Raw genomic sequence first — 18,597 nt, 5'->3', positions numbered from 1 at the left:
ATTCTGTGTGAATCCCCCTTCTCTTTTTTTCCCTCCATTGTTCTTTTATTCTATTTCGGTTTTGATGGCCAGTAGGCAGTAGCGACCGAGTCAGTTGATGTGTGTACAAAGCTGCAGCTGATGCTGCCTGTCAGTGAATTGTATGTTATGTGAGGAAGATTTCAATTGTATTTGCAACTTCTGTGGCCACAATAGTTGCACATATTTCTACTTTCCTTTCGAATCTCTCTCTGTTATATTTCCTTTCCAATATAGTCAGGTTCTTGAACTGAAACTTTATTACTCATGACATGGATAAATTTAGGTTAGATAGACGATGATGTTTTTTCCCTAGTAATCAGCAAGATATATTTTCCATGTTTTACTTTAAATTACCAGGGTTCAATTTACTTTTGTAGACACGTACATGTTACCTAACATTCATGACACTAAGGTGCATGCATTTGTATTTCAAATGTTATTGGAAAATTGCATTGTCCAAATCCCACTGGACTCAGAGAAAAACAATGTAGACTGCAGTAGCTAGGACTATAAAAGGCTAAAAGACTTAGGTCATGTTTGGATGCAAAGTATTTTTAAAGTATTGGAGAAATACTATGGTTTTATAAAATACTTTGATTTTTAAAAGCTATACTAGGGATGCAACAAATCTTATAGTCTCTAAAACCTCTCTAAAACTATGGTTTTGTCAAAACTGTAATCGTTTTAGAATTTTAGAAACTCCACTCATAACTTTTTTTAAAACTCTAAAACCTCTCTAAAACTATGGTTTTGTCAAAACTATAGTCGTTTTAGAATTTTAGAAACTCCACTCATAACTTTTTTTTTTTAACCACGGTTCGGTGTCTTTTGACTTCTAAAACCACGTCAGGAGTCATCCTCAGCCGTCAGCCCCCAGGTGGCAGGTGATGGAATCGACCTCGGCACCTCGCGCATTTGTTTGACGCCCGCCCGCCGCCCCGCTGCTCGTCTTCCTCATTCCACACCACCCCACGACCGCCAAGCGTCCCTAACTCCCTATTCAATCCAGCCCAAGTGCGGCCCACAAGGAGAGGCCTGCAAGGATCCAGCTCCACCCGCGCCTGCGGTCAACCAAGAGAAGCGCGAGCGCTCCTGAGCCGCCGTCCACCGAATCCCCGACCGCGCCCGGCGCCACTCGACCTCCGTTCTCCGTGGCGGCGTGCCGGCCATCCGCCCTCCGCCCTCGCCCGTCCCGTCGACGACCTCGTCTGCTCCGTCCTCGGGCCTCGGCTAGATCCTGCTGGGCGCTGGGTAGCGGGTTCGTCGGTGCTGTGCAGATCCACCCGCGCCCCGCCTTGTTCTGTGCTGCCGCTTGGCGCTGCGTCACTGACCAAGTGCGCCCCTGCCAGCCGGCCGACGGCCGGCACCACGGTTTGCAGGGCCGCTGGTTCTCTGTCTTGGCTGGCAGCAGCAGCAGCAGCACATTGTGGAGTCGCCCCAGCCCCCTGCCCCTGCTGCACAGTGAGTCAGTGTGAGTGCTTGATTTCTAAGTTTTGTTCCACCTTATGCGGATACTGTTTTGTTAGCTTCGTCAGTTGCACATATTCTCAATTTATCCTCCTTATTAAGTGTGAAGTCAGGAATCCATTTGTGACTCCTTAAATTTGTAGCGAACTTGTAACTTGTTTAATATTCAAAACCAATTTGGCACAAAATTTACTCTGTTGCTCAAGTGCATCATTTAGTTCTACCTATATATATGCATGTGATTAATTTTTATTATATGTTAGATTTACTTCATCACCAATTTTGCGTGATTATATTTTTTTGAGTTACTCTCATGTTGTAACTTGTAAGCATATATACATGTGGCCTAAATATCTATGCTTTGGCTTAGCATTATGAAGTTAAAGAGTATATTCAGTGCCCTTCTTGCTGCCTTTCAGGTCTGCCACTGCCCCTCGCTGTTGCTGTGGGCAAGGAACGAAGCGCTCTTTCGTTCTCAATGGGGCACAGTTTCTTTTCGATGCACCGGATAGCCTCTCGCTCGGTGAGACATCAGCTATTCGATTGTTTATTGCTTCCAAGGATTTTCCCTCACTTCTCCCCTAATTATCCTGTGCAAAATTGCAGTTTTTTCCTTGCCCATCCCTCCTGACTGTTCCGATAATCCAGAACCATTGCATTTCCCCTCCAATTTTCTAGCTTATAATCGCCCTTTTTGCCTAGGGTTTGCTTGGTAGGAGATGGTACAGCTCTGCTGCGAAGGGGGGGCCTTCGATTGCCGGCGTAGGCGACATCATTGCTGTCGCATCAGGAAAAGGCGGCGTAGGCAAGTCCACCACTGCAGGTTTACATTTCTCTTAACACTAGAATAGCTCGCATTTGTCCAATTCTTTTTCAGATTTGATATTGGTGCAGATGGCTTTAAGGATGATGTGTTGTGATTGTAGAGCTTGAATCTTTTAGATCTGTTTGGAGGTATATTGAAACCAAAAGTTGGGCTTTGCTAAAGATACTTCCTAGTTCTTATTAGCTATCTTGAAGCAGGAATGGTTCTTAACTTGAGTCTAGGGGATAGATGCCAATGATTTAGGTGCATAATTTATGTTTTAACTTTTAAACAATGATGGAAATATAAAGCTAGCGGTTGTCTTCAAGTCATATTTCTTGAGTTCCTGCTCCATTTTTGTTTCTTTCTGTTCACTAGAGTTTAAATTCCTCCTTCATATTGGCAATTGTATTCGTGCAGTTAACATTGCTGTAGCACTTGCCAAGGAGTTTAAGCTTCAGGTTGGTTTGCTAGATGCTGACATATATGGACCATCCATTCCCACAATGATGAATCTCCATGCCAAGCCTGAAGTAAGTGAAGGTATCTGTTGGATCGCTTTCAGCACATACCATGGTGCACACCATATGCCTTCTTATATATGTTAAAACTCGTCAGTCTATACACCTAGGACTTTGGTTGTCTTGTTTAGATTTTTTTAGATTTCTCTTTTATCATGTACTGTTGCATATCAAAATTTGATTTGTGTAAATTGAATTATATCAGAAAAAATAAAGAAATATTTACAGGACACAACCTTGCTAAATTAAAAGTACAAGTCCAAACACTATGCTGAGAGAACCAAAGATAAGCTTGTTTTTAGAACTTGGTTGCTCATTTTTCCCTGATATCTTTTCTCTTGCTACATGATTAAACAAAACTATTCATGTTCTTTTCATGGCTGCGCCATTTTTTTTAACTAAATGGTGCTTAACTTGTTTAGGGCTTGTTTGGTTCAGTGGGGATTGGAGGGGGATTAAAGGGGATTAAATCCCTTGCAAGTTAAAAGCCCTCTCATCCCCTCCAGTCCCCTTGGGGAGGGGATTAAGTGAACAAGGTCTTGGCCCTTGGCTAGACTACAATGATAGTTTCAGTTTTAAGGTGATCGAATTTAATTAAATGAACAGCAATTAATTGGCCACTGCACTAGTTTTAGTTTGGTTCAGTTGAAACCGTAAACCATCAAACTTATTACCTTTTGACCAAGTGATAAACACCAGGCAGTCCAAAATTAACATGGGAAAGCGTTCTGCACTGGTCGCAATTTTAATCTATGTCTAGCTGAGCAGTGAGCTAAATATAGCTATTTAGAAATGTAATTCTTCACTATTCTTTAATACATGTACGCCGGTTACCCTGCCAAGCCTGTTTAACCTCTGTTAAATAATTCCTGGATACTAGCATACCTATAACCTTTTTTTAACTACAATTACATTTGCTGTTTCTTTGTGGGTTTATACCGATTTTTTAATTACATATATTTTTTTGCAGACATGAAGATGATTCCAGTTGAGAACCATGGTGTGCGATGCATGTCCATTGGTTTTCTTGTAGACAAAGACGCACCAATTGTTTGGAGAGGTCCTATGGTTTGTCTTTGCATGTTCTTATCATCTTATGTTAACTTCTCCTTTGAAGTGTCTATAAATCCTTTGGGCATTTATCATGTCAAACATTTCCTTTTCTATTGCATGTTTAGCTCATAAAAACATAAACTGAAATGTAAACATGCATATTATTGTGAAAACATGTTAATATGGAAACAAACTCAAAACTGTTGCAGCTTTGGTTACTTTCGTTCTTGCATCTTTAATGCAACAAAATTGGTCTAGGGTTAGGATCATGAAGGGCTGTTGTATGTGAACACTTTTATTTTATATTTTCACTCCATGCAGGTGATGTTACAATTAAATCTTATAGATGGTGAAATGGCTAATTTGAAATTTCTTTGAATTACTCCTCGAAGAAAACAAGTTTTTATTGCAGTTGATTGTAATATGTAATGATGGTTAATTGGCTTTTGCTATATTCGAATGAGTTACCATGGGTAATCCTTTACATAGATATAATGCTGTAGTTTCATATTTACGATTTGTGTTCTTTTGTCAAGTTCTATGTTGTTAATACTACTTTTCTCTTGGTATATCAGGTAATGAGTGCTCTTGAGAAGATGACAAGGGGAGTTGCTTGGGGGGACCTTGATATTCTTGTTGTTGATATGCCCCCAGGCACTGGTGATGCTCAACTATCGATGTCCCAAAGGCTTCGGTTATCTGGTATTTATACATCTGCCTATGAAGCTGCAAATGCTGATTGGATACAGATTTTAAATTTTAGTTTTTACATATTGTTTCTGCAGGTGCTTTAATTGTTTCAACTCCTCAAGATATTGCTCTTATTGATGCTAGAAGAGGAGCCAACATGTTCCGCAAAGTTCAAGTTCCTGTACAGTCTGTTTAACTTAATCTATCTTTTTGTCTCCATAACTGTTTGTCTGTATCACATTTTAAATTTCTATTTCAAGTTATAATTCTTTAGTTTATTCTCTTAATTTTGTTTTTTTCTTTCCTAAACTTCGTCAGTTACTGTGTTGTAGTTGATTGTATGTCAACCCTGAAAATAAGGGTATCACTTATCCACCTTAAGAATATGCACATTTCATTTTACTGATTCAAAATTCTTCATTATGCCTTTCCCATTCTCTAGTATATCTAGTTTTCACATGACAGCTGAGTATTTTGGTTTCACAGATTCTGGGATTGGTAGAGAATATGAGTTGCTTTAAGTGCCCAAAATGTGGTGAGAAATCTTACATCTTCGGGGAAGGTGGAGCACAGAGAACTGCAGAGGAAATGGACATGAAATTACTTGGTGATGTGAGTGAATCTTGTCGTAATTGATTTCAATTGGCACCAATTCTTAAGTTGTGATGATTATGCTTGTCTCTTTTATGTCTGAGAAAGGATGAATCTTTTTTCGAAGATTAGACTGTTACTTCAATTTCTAGATATCATGAATTTCAGATGTAGAGAACATTCTGTTAGGAATGAACACCCTAAATTTGGTTTTACTGCAGATGGATAATTGGCATATCAGTTTTATATATGTTTTATTTACATATACATATGAGCTTATGCTACACAGCGGTTGTTTTTCTTCAATAGGTACCTCTTGAAATCAGCATCAGAACAGGTTCAGACGAAGGCAAGCCTATCGTTGTATCATCACCAGACTCTGCATGTGCGCAAGCGTACATAAATGTTGCTGAGAAGGTGACTCAAAGGCTCAATGAGCTGGCAGAGGAGCGACGGATGGGCCCAGAAATCTTGCTTTGAGAAATTCAGGCCGCTTTTGTACACACCTTCCCTGTTTCACGCTAGGGCAGCAAAGAAATTATATCTACTGATAAGTAGATTGTTGTTGGGAGTAAACTTTAAATTTTATCAGTTGGGCTGGAAATTTACTCAAATAAACCTCTGCTGGCAACCTTGTCTTTGTCATGCATGTCCTTTGTCGAGTCTCTGCGCTCTGCATGACTCGTTGAGTGATAATTATATATAATATTATTATGTGGACTGTGCTTTTGGCATGCATGTATTATAATTTTTCCACCTGTGAACACTCATGTTTATTTGGCATCTAGGGCTGCTGCCTAGTTTTTTTTTTTTTTTTTTGAGGGGAAGGGCTGCTGCCTAGCAGTGTGTACAGGCCCGAAGAGAGGTCATAGGGGTGTTAGCGGGCCGACACTGGGCTGATGCTATTCTAGCGGGCTGGGCCATCATGTGTCTGAGGAGTGGCCCAAGCATGGCCCTGGTCATCATCGGTCTGTGTTGGCTCGGGTAAGTCCTGCTTTTGCTTTGGCTGGGCCAAAAATCTGGGCTTGATGCAGAGCCACTGGACCGCCGGCTTGCTGTACATAGGTAATTAGTCCACAGGTATATTAATATGAGCAACTTAAGCCATGGAGGTGAAAATGGTTTGGATATGTTACATAGACATGCCATTGAGTCATCAGACTAGGTGGAGAAGATCAAGGCTTAGCATCAATGGACCGGTTGCAAGTATGAATGGCAAGTTGGAGGCTTTGGAGTGATGCACAACACGTGGCAGAGAAGCTTGAGCAATGACTTGGTGTCGATGGACAAGGGCAACTGTGAAGAGCTATCGAGGTTGCGATCGATGAACTAAAGGTCACATGATGATATGAAGTGAATCATATCATTTGGTGATGTTGGTTGGTGCTTGTGTAGCATAACATTGGAGAAAATAGAATGGAATACGCAAGGCAAATGTATTATTGTAGGACATTTCATTTTCACCGGTCAAAAGTTGGGTAGAGAAGTGCATGACCGGGTTTAGGATAGATGGCCATACTATCAACAGGGGTGAACTTGTTTGCATATCAGTCATCTAGTGCCACTTGAGCGATCTAACTTTGTATGCGTGTTAGGATCGAGTGGCGTGGTAAAAAGATAGAAAATTCCTTTAGAAAAAATGTTTGTGAAATGCTAACATACTTGCACAATATGGTGTATACTTGGTGATGTTGGCACATTTGAAAAAGGAGACGAAGAAGTGCTCTTGGTGCACCCGTTTAGCGTGCACTAGTTGTGTCAGGTGCACACCTGCTATGATGAACCGGATACGGTAGAGGGTAGGTGCATTCACGGCTTTGTATATGTGCAAGTCATATATAGCACCTACGTGTCCAGTGTGCACTGGATGAGAGGCACCGGATAGGGTATATATAGAGGCTATGGCCCCGTTCGCTGGTCTGAAACTTAGCTGAAACTGGCTGAAAACACTGTTCTGGCTGAATTGTTGTCAGAGAAAAACACTGTTTCGGTTGAAAAAAGAAGTCGAACAAACCAAATATGGGGTAAGCTGAACATGGCCTATATATACACCGGACATATACGACGTGGCACCGGATACCACACTGGATAGGGTATATATAGAGGCTATATATACACTAGACATATTCAGTGTGGCACTAGATACCGCATTGGATAGGGATTCCGGAGAGGTTGTTTTCTTGGCACATGAAGTCATATATACACCTGACATGTCCGGTGTTGTGCGGTGCACCTGATCTCTAACTACGTGTAACGACTAGTTTTTCGAATGTTGGATATAGCTGTTATATATGCACCTGACATGTTCGGTGCAGGGGTTACGTGTACACCTGACATGTTTGGTGTACACGTGACTAGGCAACTTTTTGTCCAACGGCTAGTTGGCCTTTGTGGGCTATAAAAGGAGATGGTGGCCGACCCTTTGAGAGGTTGAGCACCTTGGGGACTTAGTGTCTGTGCTTGGAGAATGTTTGGGAGCCCTCTAACTCACTTGTTCTTGCAAGAGTGCGATCTGATTACGAAGTGAGCGATTTCTAGTGCGTTGCATTGAGTGGTTGCATCGAGTGGCACTAGATAATCGAATTGCAAGCCGGTGATGCTTATTACTCTTGGAGGTTGCCACTTCCTAGATGGCTTGGTGGCGTGTCTCCGTCATGAAGCCCGCAAGAAGCTTGTGCGGTGCTCCGGAGAAGTGCTTTGTGAGGGCTGTTGTGCTCGCCCCACGGGAGACACGAAGAGCAACTCTAGCTGAGCGAGACGTGAAGAGCATCAAGTGGTTCATCCACGTCAAGTGCTAGAGTGCGTGGTGAGCACTCCATGTGGGAGAGTGTGATTTGTGGGTCACCACTAGCAAGAGGACCAGCGACAACCTTGAGCTTGTCTCAACGGCAATTAAGTGGTTGGCAAACCACCAAACCTTGGGATAAAAATCATCGTGTCATCATCTTTCTGTTGGTTTGCAATCTCCATACATAAGCTTGTATTTACTTGTTGATATATTGTGCTTATGTTGTTGTTGCTCATGTGTAGCTAGTTTGTTTTTGTAGCAAAGCATTTGCACTCTTGTGTAACTAGTTGGCTTGTGTAGCCTTGCTAGTTACATTGCTTAGTTTGCGTAGCTAAGTAATTTGAGCTCTCTAGTTTGGCTTGTGTAGCCTTGCTATTGAGCATTGCTAGTGAGCTTAGACTTTGTGCGCTTTGCATATTAGCATGTGTAGGAGCTCCTCGTTTGCTTAATTACTAGTTGCATAGGTTTGTGTGATCTTGCTAACTAGAATTATTTAGGTGAGCTCTACCTAGACCAACACGTACCTTAGTGGCTCATATTAGGATCTTTATAAGGTGCTTGAGAATTTAGATAGAGGGGTATAGTCTTGGCTAGACCGATAGATTTAATTCCGTATTTGTTTCGGTTGGCATGTGTGATTAATTTTTAGAAAGGACTGTTCACCTTTTCTCTAGTCCGCCATCTCGACCCTACAACGGTGCCGGGAAAAGGGTCCAAATCTAGATTTTTGGCGCCCAAGAGTATAAATATGAAATTTTTATGCAAAAGGGCTAAATTGCAAAATCAGCCCTACCCAAATCCTACCGTCAAAAGCGAGCCACTTCCCCACACAACCATAGACCAATCGCTTCGCAAGGTGGTTGTGCTTTCAATGGAGACGATCGATGAGCACTTCGAGGGAGAGGGCTTGCTGAATCTGTAGATCCACGTCGACCACAACACCCCCCTCACCGACGCCCTTGAGATGAGATCAACCACCGCATGCAAGCGGGCCTCAGGGGCCCCACGCGTTCTAGGTGTTCAATCCAGAGGTTGTCGCTAACAAGGTGGAGGCAGAAGCGGCGGTTTGAGGCACTGTGAACCAGATCAACGTCAAGATCAACGACGCCAATCAGGAAATCGAGGCGACCTAGGACCTGCTCGTAGCTGTCTAGTTTGCGCTTTCGCACGGTCTCGACATCATCCGCGTTGGACCTTCAATCAATCGCCATGCGGTAGCCAAGACAAGTTATTTCCCCAGTACGTGTGGGAATGTTTGCTGTTTGCTTCTATACGAGCTATTTCCTGAGATAATTCTAATAGATTCGGTTTGTTTGGATGTGGTACTGGTGAGAATGTGTGCTATTATTTTTGTCAAAAACTTGGGTAGAACCGTATTATCAGATTGGGGAGGGTAGGCTAGATGTGGAAAGTTTTTAGTAATGATTTTGGGGGCTAGGAAAATTTTGGTATAAGTTTGAGTAAATGATTGGTTTGATTGGTTCAATCACTCTGTTTGGGATGTTGTTTTGGTCGAGATTTCTAGGATTATTATTATTTATGATGGGTTTGATTTGTATTTTGGTAGAATCATGTGGGTTTGCAGGTTTGGCGGGAATGTCTTGGATTATTCGATGAAAATTCAGCACAGTTTGTGTAGTCATATGATCGGATGGGTAAGTTGTGTAAATTAAAATTTTGAATGATTTCTTTATTGGAATTCCTTGGATATAAGTGTGGGTACAGTGATTTGTTTGATTTGCAATTGTAACGATGGGTAGTAAGTCAGATTGGAACTAATTCAGGGTTTGGCTTAGAACGATGAATCGGTTAGGATCGTGTTGGGACTGGTTTGGGTTAGTAACTTACATTCTAATGGTATTGCTATGCTACAAATGTTACTAACCTTGGGATTTGTGAGAATAAGATGCTCCATTAGTGGAGATAACCATATATATATAGATAGCCTTTTGGGCCATTGTAACACCCTCGGTGTTACATTGTACAGTTCTTGTTAAAACACTGCATGAGCATCATACTTGAGAGTAAATGTGTGTGTTATAGAGTATAAATCAATATTCGGGAATTGCAACATTCAGTTGAAACATGAAACGGATCTATATTTCGTGTCGCGTATTATCACTTAGGATTCTAAATGGATTTTTATCAGACAAAAATGCTACGGAACGCATCGGCGGAACGTAGTAAAGTTGGTAGCCCGAACTTCGTAGGCGATGATGAAATATGTGCAGTCGAGGACGAGGTTCACTAGCTAGTATATCAAGTAGGTCGGAATTGGAATTTGAAGTGAAACTGTTCGAGGATTAGCCATTCCACGTCTGTAAATGGGTCGACGAAGCCATGTTCGGCAATTTTTGTAGAGCGATCGGCTTAAGAAGTGGCGAGATGTCGGGGCTTAGGTCGATAGCCCTACATACCCTCTTGAGTATAGAAGAATTGGTATGGCGTTTGGACCATTGGGTAGGATTTTTCAACAGCTTTAAAAAGCGTGCATGTCACATAGCGAATCCAGCATTGGTCATGGTCACCGCCTCTGCTCGGCTGGCACCGTTGCTGGCCGCCAGTGAGCACTGCCGCGCCAGCCTTGTCGCACTGCCATGCGTGTGTGAAAGGTCCTAATATGGCTAGAGGGGGGTGAATAGCCTATTTAAAAATCTACAAATTAACTAGAGCAATTTGATTAGTATGACAAATAGCAAAATGCAAACTTGCTCTAGCTCTACAAGGGTTGCAAGCCACCTATCCAACAATTCTAGTAGCAATGATTACTAGGCACACAACTTGCAAAGTTACTACTCACTAAGAGCTCTCAATCTTACTATATTAAAGAGCTCCACTAGATGAACTTAAATAACAAATCAAGCTCTCAATTCTAGTTACACTAAAGAGCTTGCTATAACTAGTTTGCAAGAATATAAAAGAGTGAGTAAGATAATTATACCGCCGTATAGAGGGATGAATCAATCATAAGATGAAGATTAAGCCAATCACCGGGAGAATGCAAATGACAAGAGACAACCGATTTTCCTCCCGAGGTTCACGTGCTTGCCAACACGCTAGTCCCCATTGTGTCGACCAACACTTGGTGGTTCGGCGGCTAAGAGGTGTTTTACAAACCTCGTCCACACGATTGGACACCGCAAGAACCTACCCACAAGTGAGGTAACTCAATGACACGAGCAATTTACTAGAGTTACCTTTCGACACTCCGTCGGGGAAGGTACACTCCCCTCACAATCACCGGAGACGGCCATGAACAATCACCAACTCGTGCCGATCCTCCACCGCTGCACCGAGCCATCTAGGTGGTGGCAACCACCAAGAGTAACGAGTGAAATCCACAGCGCAATATGAATACTAAGTGCCTCTAGATGCAATCACTCAAGCAATGCACTTGGATTCTCTCCCAATCTCACAAAGATGATGGATCAATGATGGAGATGAGTGGGAGGGCTTTGGCTAAGCTCACAAGGTTGCTATGTCAATAAAAATGTGCAAGAGTGAGCTTGATCCGGCCATGGGGCTTAAATAGAACCCCCCCACGAAATAGAGTCGTTGGCTCAAATATTTGGCTGACTGCGCATCGACCGGACGCTCTGGTCACAATGCAGCGGACGCAGCACCAGACGCTCTGATCGTGAATATCGGACGTGTCCGGTCAGCCTACCGGACGTGTCCAGTAGCTTCCAGACTGCCACGTGTCCTATTCAAACCAGCCTAGCCGTTGCTGCTCATTTTGCCGATGACCAGACGCTCATACCGGACACACAAGATCAATTGACCGGATGCTGAGCCGCCGAGTCCGATCGAGTCCAGTAAGCCACTAGGGCCAACCGGACGCGTCTGTTAGAAACTGACCGAACACTGAACCTCAGCGTCCGATTGAGTACAGTAAGCACCCACGGACGACCGGACGCGTCCGGTCACACCGGACCAGACACTGCCAGCGTCCGATCGACTGCACTGCCGAACACTGTTTTTTCTGATTCACACCGGACGTGTTCGGTGTGGTGACCGGATGCGTCCGGTCGCTGAGTTTGTCACCGAATACCGGACGTGTTCGGTCACCATACCGGACGTGTCCGGTCACCATACCAGACGCGTCCGGTCACTCTGTAACCAGCACGACTAACTCCTTTTCGACTCTATCTCCTTCACCCTCGCTCAAATGTGCCAACCACCAAGTGTATCACCTTGTGCACATGTGTTAGCATATTTTCACAAACATTTTCAAGGGTGTTAGTACCCCACTAGATCCTAAATGCATATGCAATGAATTAGAGCATCTAGTGGCACTTTGATAACCACATTTCGATACGAGTTTCACTCCTCTTAATAGTACGGCTATCTATCCTAAATGTGATCACACTCGCTAAGTGTCTTGATCACCGAAATAAAATGGCTCCTATCATTTTACCTTTGCCTTGAGCCTTTTGTTTTTCTCTTTCTTCTTTTCCAAGTTTAAGCATTTGACCATCACCATGCCATCACCATTGTCATGATCTTCGCCATTGCTTCATCACTTGGAGTAGTGCAACATATCTCTTAATCACTTTTATAAACTAGGTTAGCACTTAGGGTTTCATCAATTAACCAAAACTAAACTAGAGCTTTTAATCTCCCCCTTTTTGGTAATTGATGACAACCCATTCACAAAGATATGAATTGAGATTTAATTGAATTCATGTTGCTTGCCCAAGCATATCTACCATGTGTAAAAGAGTATGGACAAGTTTCATGAACTCCAAATGGTATTAATTGCTCCCCCTACATATGTGCTAAGAGTTTGGATTGTAGCTTGCACATATGCTTAGATAGGAAATATAGGAGTCAATTTCTACCAAATGATGCTAAGGTATAAGAGATGGACCTTTGAAGCGTGATACCAATCGGAGTGCACCAATATACCATCCTTAGCATTATTAGTAACTAGACATACACAAAAACTAGAATACCCCGTGAGATCAACATTACATGCAAGGGTCTAGTTTCCATAGAATGAACATAAGTCTAGTTACTTTAGCCTATGCATGCTAGTTTTTCATTTCATCATTCAAACATATAACTAGCATACACCACACAAGCATGGATATTGAAAAATTAGAACTTGTACCATGCAAGCAAATGTATGAAATGTTCATTCAAATGCATCATACAAGTTTATGAGCTTGCTCCCCCTACTTGTGTGATCAAAATTTTAATGGGTCCCTTTCCTTTATCATATCTCTCCCCTTATGTCAAATACTCCCCTATCACTCATATCTTTGTTTCTCTCCCCCTTTGTCAACAATTAGCACAAAAGGTGAGCTTAAATTATAGATAGGTTGGAGTGAAACCATGTGAAATGAGGATCATTTTCCCAATTTGGTTCAATCTAGATTACTTGCAAAAGATATTTAACTCGGTTTGATCCAAGGACAAGCTTCTTCACACCTCCAAATATGGGTTATCTTGTACCATGTTGAGTTAAACACTTATAGCTCATTTTCTAAATCAAACACTAGGTTTACAAGCCCACAAATATGTCATATGCTACCACTAGATCATTTCAAACATACAAGCAATAGTGGTACCATACAAGTATCAAATTCATTTGATTTTCATGAATGAGCCTAGGACATGATAGGAATGACTAGATGCACTAAACAAGTCCTTAGTAATGGATGGATGACATGTCAATCAACTTTACCTTGCTTGGCTCGAAGGAGAGGCATGTCATATAGTGGGGGTACATCAACACATATTGGAAAAGTCAAGTATGTTCAATTTATTCCTTAGCTTGCAAAACCTCTTCTCATCAAGTGGCTTGGTGAATATGTCGGCAAGTTGATCTTCGGTGCCCACACTCTCTATGCAAATGTCCCCTTTTTGTTGGTGATCTCTTATGAAGTGATGACGGACATCTATATGCTTTGTTCTTGAGTGTTGAACCGGGTTGTTGGTGAGCTTTACGGCACTCTCATTGTCACATAGCAATGGCACTTGCTTGAATCTAATTCCAAAGTCACTCAAAGTAGCCTTCATCCAAAGTAATTGAGCACAATAACTACCGGCTGAAATGTACTCTGCTTCGGTGGTTGAAAGTGCTACACTATTTTGCTTCTTTGATGACCAAGATACAAGTGATCTTCCCAATAGTTGACATGTGCCCGATGTGCTCTTTCTCTCAACTTTGCATCCCGCATAATCGGAATCCGAATATCCAATCAACTCAAATCTTGCTCCTTTGGGATACCATAATCCAACATGTTGTGTATGCTTCAAGTACCTCAATATTCTCTTAGTTGCCTTTAAATGACTTTCTCTTGGTGAGGCTTAAAATCTAGCACACATGCATACACTAAACATCACATCCAGTCTTGATGCGGTCACATAGAGTAGGCTTCCAATCATAGACTGATACATCTTTTGATCCACTATGTTGCCACTAGCATCACTATCCAAGCTTCCACTTATCCCCATTGGTGTACTAATAGCTTTACTCTCATCCATTTCAAACTTCTTGAGCATGTCCTTGATATACTTGCCTTGACTCACAAAGGTGACATTCTTCATTTGCTTGATTTGAAGACCAAGGAAGTAACTAAGCTCTCCAATCATAGACATCTCAAACTCACTTGCCATCACCTTGCCAAACTCCTCACAAAATTCTTGATTTGTTGATCCAAAGATGATATCATCAACATAGATTTGCATTACAAACAAGTCATTTCCAAGCTTCTTGGTGAAGAGACTGGTGTCAACCTTTCCCATCTTGAATCCCTTAGAGAGTAGGAAATCACTCAATCTCTCATACCATGCTCTAGGTGCTTGCTTCAATCCATACAAAGCCTTTCTCAACTTGTAAACATGGTTGGGTTTCTTTTCATCTTCAAAACCAGGAGGTTGCTCAACATACACAAGCTCATTGATGTACCCATTGAGAAATGCACTTTTCACATCCATTTAGTACAACTTGATGTTGTGGGCACAAGCATAAGCTAGCAAGATCCTAATTGCTTCCAATCTTGCAACCAGGGCATATGTTTCTCCAAAGTCAAGACCTTCAACTTGAGTGTAACCTTGAGCCACTAATCTTGCTTTGTTCCTTATTACTATCCCATCTTGATCTTGCTTGTTCTGAAAGACCCACTTAGTTCCAATCACATTATGATCCTTAGGCCTCTCAACTAAATCCCATACTTGGTTTCTTGTGAAGTTGTTTAGCTCTTCATGCATAGCATTGATCCAATCAACATCCCTCAAAGCTTCATCTATCTTCTTGGGTTCAATGGATGACACAAATGAGAAATGCTCACAAAATGAAGCCAATCTTGATCTTGTTTGCACACCTCTTGAAATATCACCAATAATAGTGTCCAATGGATGATCTCTTGCAACATTGGTTGGTTGAAGCACTTGCACTTGATTGCTAGCATTTGATTGATCACTTGATTGAGATAATGAACTAGCCATTTGTTGATCTTGCACATTGCCATTACTAGTGCTTGCTTGGATTTGATCATGAGAACCACTAGCTTGCACATTTGAGTTAGAGAGCACTTGGTTCTTGTCATCTTCAATATCAATCACCTCTCTAGGCCTTATATCACCAATGTCCATGTTCTTCATTGCATTGACTAATTGAGTGCCTTTTACATCATCTAGATTCTCATCTTCCTCTTGGGAACCATTTGTTTTATCAAATTCCACATCATGAACCTCCTCAAGAGTACCACTAGCCAAATTCCAAACTATATAAGCCTTGCTAGTAGTGGAGTAACCAAGCAAGAAACCTTCATCACATTTCTTTTCAAACTTGCTCAATCTAGTGCCTTTCTTCAATATATATCATTTACAACCAAAAACCCGAAAGTATGCTATGTTGGGCTTTCTTCCATTCAATAGCTCATAAGGTGTTTTCTCCATCATAGGGTGACAATAGAGTCGATTGCTATAGTAGCAAGCCATGTTGATTGCTTCGGCCCAAAATGAATGACTCACATTGTACTCACTCAACATTGATCTTGCCATATCAATCAAGGTTCTATTCTTTCTTTCAACTAGCCCATTTGATTGAGGAGTATACTTGGCCGAGAATTGATGTCTAATTCCAAATTCATCACACAACTCATCAATTCTAGTGTTCTTGAACTCACTTCCATTGTCACTTCTAACTTTCTTGATTGTTGTTTCAAACTCATTGTGAATACCTTTGACAAATGATTTGAATGTTGCAAACACATCACTCTTGTCAACAAGAAAGAACACCTATGTGTATCTAGTGAAATCATCCATAATCACAAATCCATATTTGTTTCTACCAATGCTAGTGTATGTGGTTGGTCCAAACAAGTTCATGTGCATCAACTCAAATGCCTTGGATGTGCTCATCATGCTCTTCTTAGGATGTGTATTACCAACTTGCTTTCCGGCTTGACATGCACTACATAGCTTATCCTTCTCAAATGTGACATCTTTCAAGCCTCTAACTAAGTCATGCTTAATCAATTTGTTCAATTGTTTCATTCCAACATGACGAAGCCTTCTATGCCATAACCAACCCATGCTAGACTTAGTGATCAAACATGTTGACAATTGAGCTTCTCTAGCATTGAAATCAACTAAGTATAGATTCTCATATCTAAATCCTTTGAATATCAAGTTAGAGCCATCTACACTTATGATCTCTACATCATCCACACCAAATATGCACTTGAAACCAAGATCACACAATTGAGCTACCAACAATAGGTCGAAGTTCAAGCTCTCTACTAGTAGCACATTGGAAATGCTCAAATCATTGGATATTGTAATCTTACCAAGCCCTTTGACCTTGCCTTTGCCATTGTCACCAAAGGTGATACTATCAAACCCATTGCTCTTGTTTTCATTGATTGAATTGAACATTCTTGGATCACCGGTCATGTGTTGTGTGCACCCACTATCAAGCACCCAATGCCTTCCCCTAGCTTTATAATTGACCTACAAAAGAGGATCAATTCCTTTTAGGTACCCAAACTTGCTTGGGTCCTTGAAGGTTAGTTACCAAGGTCTTTGGTACCCAAATGGCCTTCTTCTTTGGGCCCACAATTGGTGTACCAATGAACTTAGCCTTCACACTATTTGCACCCTTATAAAGCATATAACAAGAATCAAATTTAATTGAGGATACATTAGGTAGCTTGTTCTTGTTAGTTTTGTAATTTTGCTCTATATGCCCAACTTGCTTGCATCTATTACAAAACCGACCATTGCCCTTCACAAAGCTAACTTTGGGAGTGACAAAGGCCGCCTTGCCTTTCTTGGGGGTATAGCCTAATCCCTCTTTGTTGAGAGAAAACCTTTGGCTACCCAAGCACTTTAGCAAGCGGGCATCTCCACCATAGGCATTGCCTAAGGCACGAGTGAGCTCATTCACCTCTTTCTTGAGGGTCTCATTTTCCACTTTTAGTGAGTTTTCACAAGTGAGACCATCGCTCAAGGGTGAAGTGGAAGTGGTAGTGCTACAAGAAGTGTTAGTGGGAGCAACAAAAATAGATTCATCAATAAGATCACATGTTAGTCCCACATCACATGATATGATCACTTGCTCCTTCTTGGCTTCCTCCACTTTGACTTGCTCAATAAGAGAAGAGTGAGCCTTCAAGCTTAGAGTGAGCTTTGCCAAGCTTCTCATGGGCTTCCATTAGCCTCTCATGAGTAGCATTGAGCTCATCAAAGGATTGCTCAAGAAATTTTACTTTCTTGCGCAATTCTTTGCACTCTTTTCTCTTCATCTCATTGCAAGCGTGCACTTGCTCACACATGTCCAAGAGCTCCTCCTTGGTGTACTCCTCATCCTCATCATCATCATTCCTACAAGAGTCACTTTCACATTCATCATCATCACTCTCATCATATTTTACCTTGGTAGGCTTTGCCATGAGACATGTCGATGGAGTGTCGAAGATGGAGAGCTTCTTGTTGATAGCGATGCTTGCTAGTGCTCTCTTGATAGATTTCTTGTTATCATCACTAGAGCTATCACCATCCGAGGAACCATCACTATCCCAAGTGACTACATAGCCTCCACCCTTCTTCTTCTTTTGGAAGGTCATTCTCTTCTCCTTCTTCTCCTTCTTTTCATTCTTATCTTTTTTGTGCTTCTTCTTCTCATCTTCATTATTATCACTATTGTAGGGACAATTTGCTACAACATGATTGGGGCTCTTGCAATTGTAGCATCTTATCACATACTCTTTGCTCTTGGTGTGATCTCTTCTCTTTCTTGCACCATAGCCCTTCTTCTTCATGAATTTTCCCATCTTGCAGACAAATAGGGCCATAGCTTCATCATCAATATCACTAAGATCATCATCATCGCTTGATTCTTTCTTGGACTTGCCCTTGTTCTTGGATGATGATGAGCTAGCCTTGAATGATATACTCTTCTTCTTCTTGTCTTCTTCTTCCTTCTTGTCATCCTTGTCACCCTCTCCCTTTCCACACGGTATGTCTCTTGGGTCATGACATCACCTAGTACTTGGTTGGGGGTAATCTCCTTCAATCCTTCTCTTATGATGAGCAATCTCAACATCTCAAATCTTAGAGGTAGGCACATCAAGAATTGATGAGAGACATCATCATCCTTGATCTTCTCTCCCAATGCCTTTAAATCATTGACAATCACTTGCAACCGA

General features: G+C 41.7%; 1 protein-coding gene across 2 annotated transcripts; it reads left to right on the top strand.

The window, feature by feature from the left end:
- The first annotated feature begins 929 nt into the window (after positions 1–929).
- On the top strand, positions 930–5,862 carry LOC136482427 (iron-sulfur protein required for NADH dehydrogenase, mitochondrial-like). 2 transcript variants are annotated; one of them, XM_066479639.1, is made up of 9 exons: positions 930–1,492; positions 1,908–2,011; positions 2,191–2,311; positions 2,714–2,836; positions 3,785–3,882; positions 4,443–4,569; positions 4,653–4,738; positions 5,044–5,169; positions 5,458–5,862. In XM_066479639.1, exons 2-9 carry the CDS (start codon positions 1,967–1,969, stop codon positions 5,626–5,628), a joined length of 897 nt encoding a protein of 298 aa, XP_066335736.1. In that variant the 5' UTR covers positions 930–1,492; positions 1,908–1,966; the 3' UTR covers positions 5,629–5,862. The 2 variants fall into 2 exon arrangements, with proteins under 2 accessions (XP_066335736.1, XP_066335740.1); XM_066479643.1 differs by having other exon boundaries at positions 1,371–1,482.
- The last annotated feature ends 12,735 nt before the right edge of the window (positions 5,863–18,597 follow it).

Source organism: Miscanthus floridulus, chromosome 1 (assembly GCF_019320115.1).
Source record: "Miscanthus floridulus cultivar M001 chromosome 1, ASM1932011v1, whole genome shotgun sequence".
Lineage (NCBI taxonomy): Eukaryota > Viridiplantae > Streptophyta > Magnoliopsida > Poales > Poaceae > Miscanthus > Miscanthus floridulus.
Note: the sequence above shows the minus strand (reverse complement) of the source record. Positions and strands in the feature narration are given on the sequence as shown.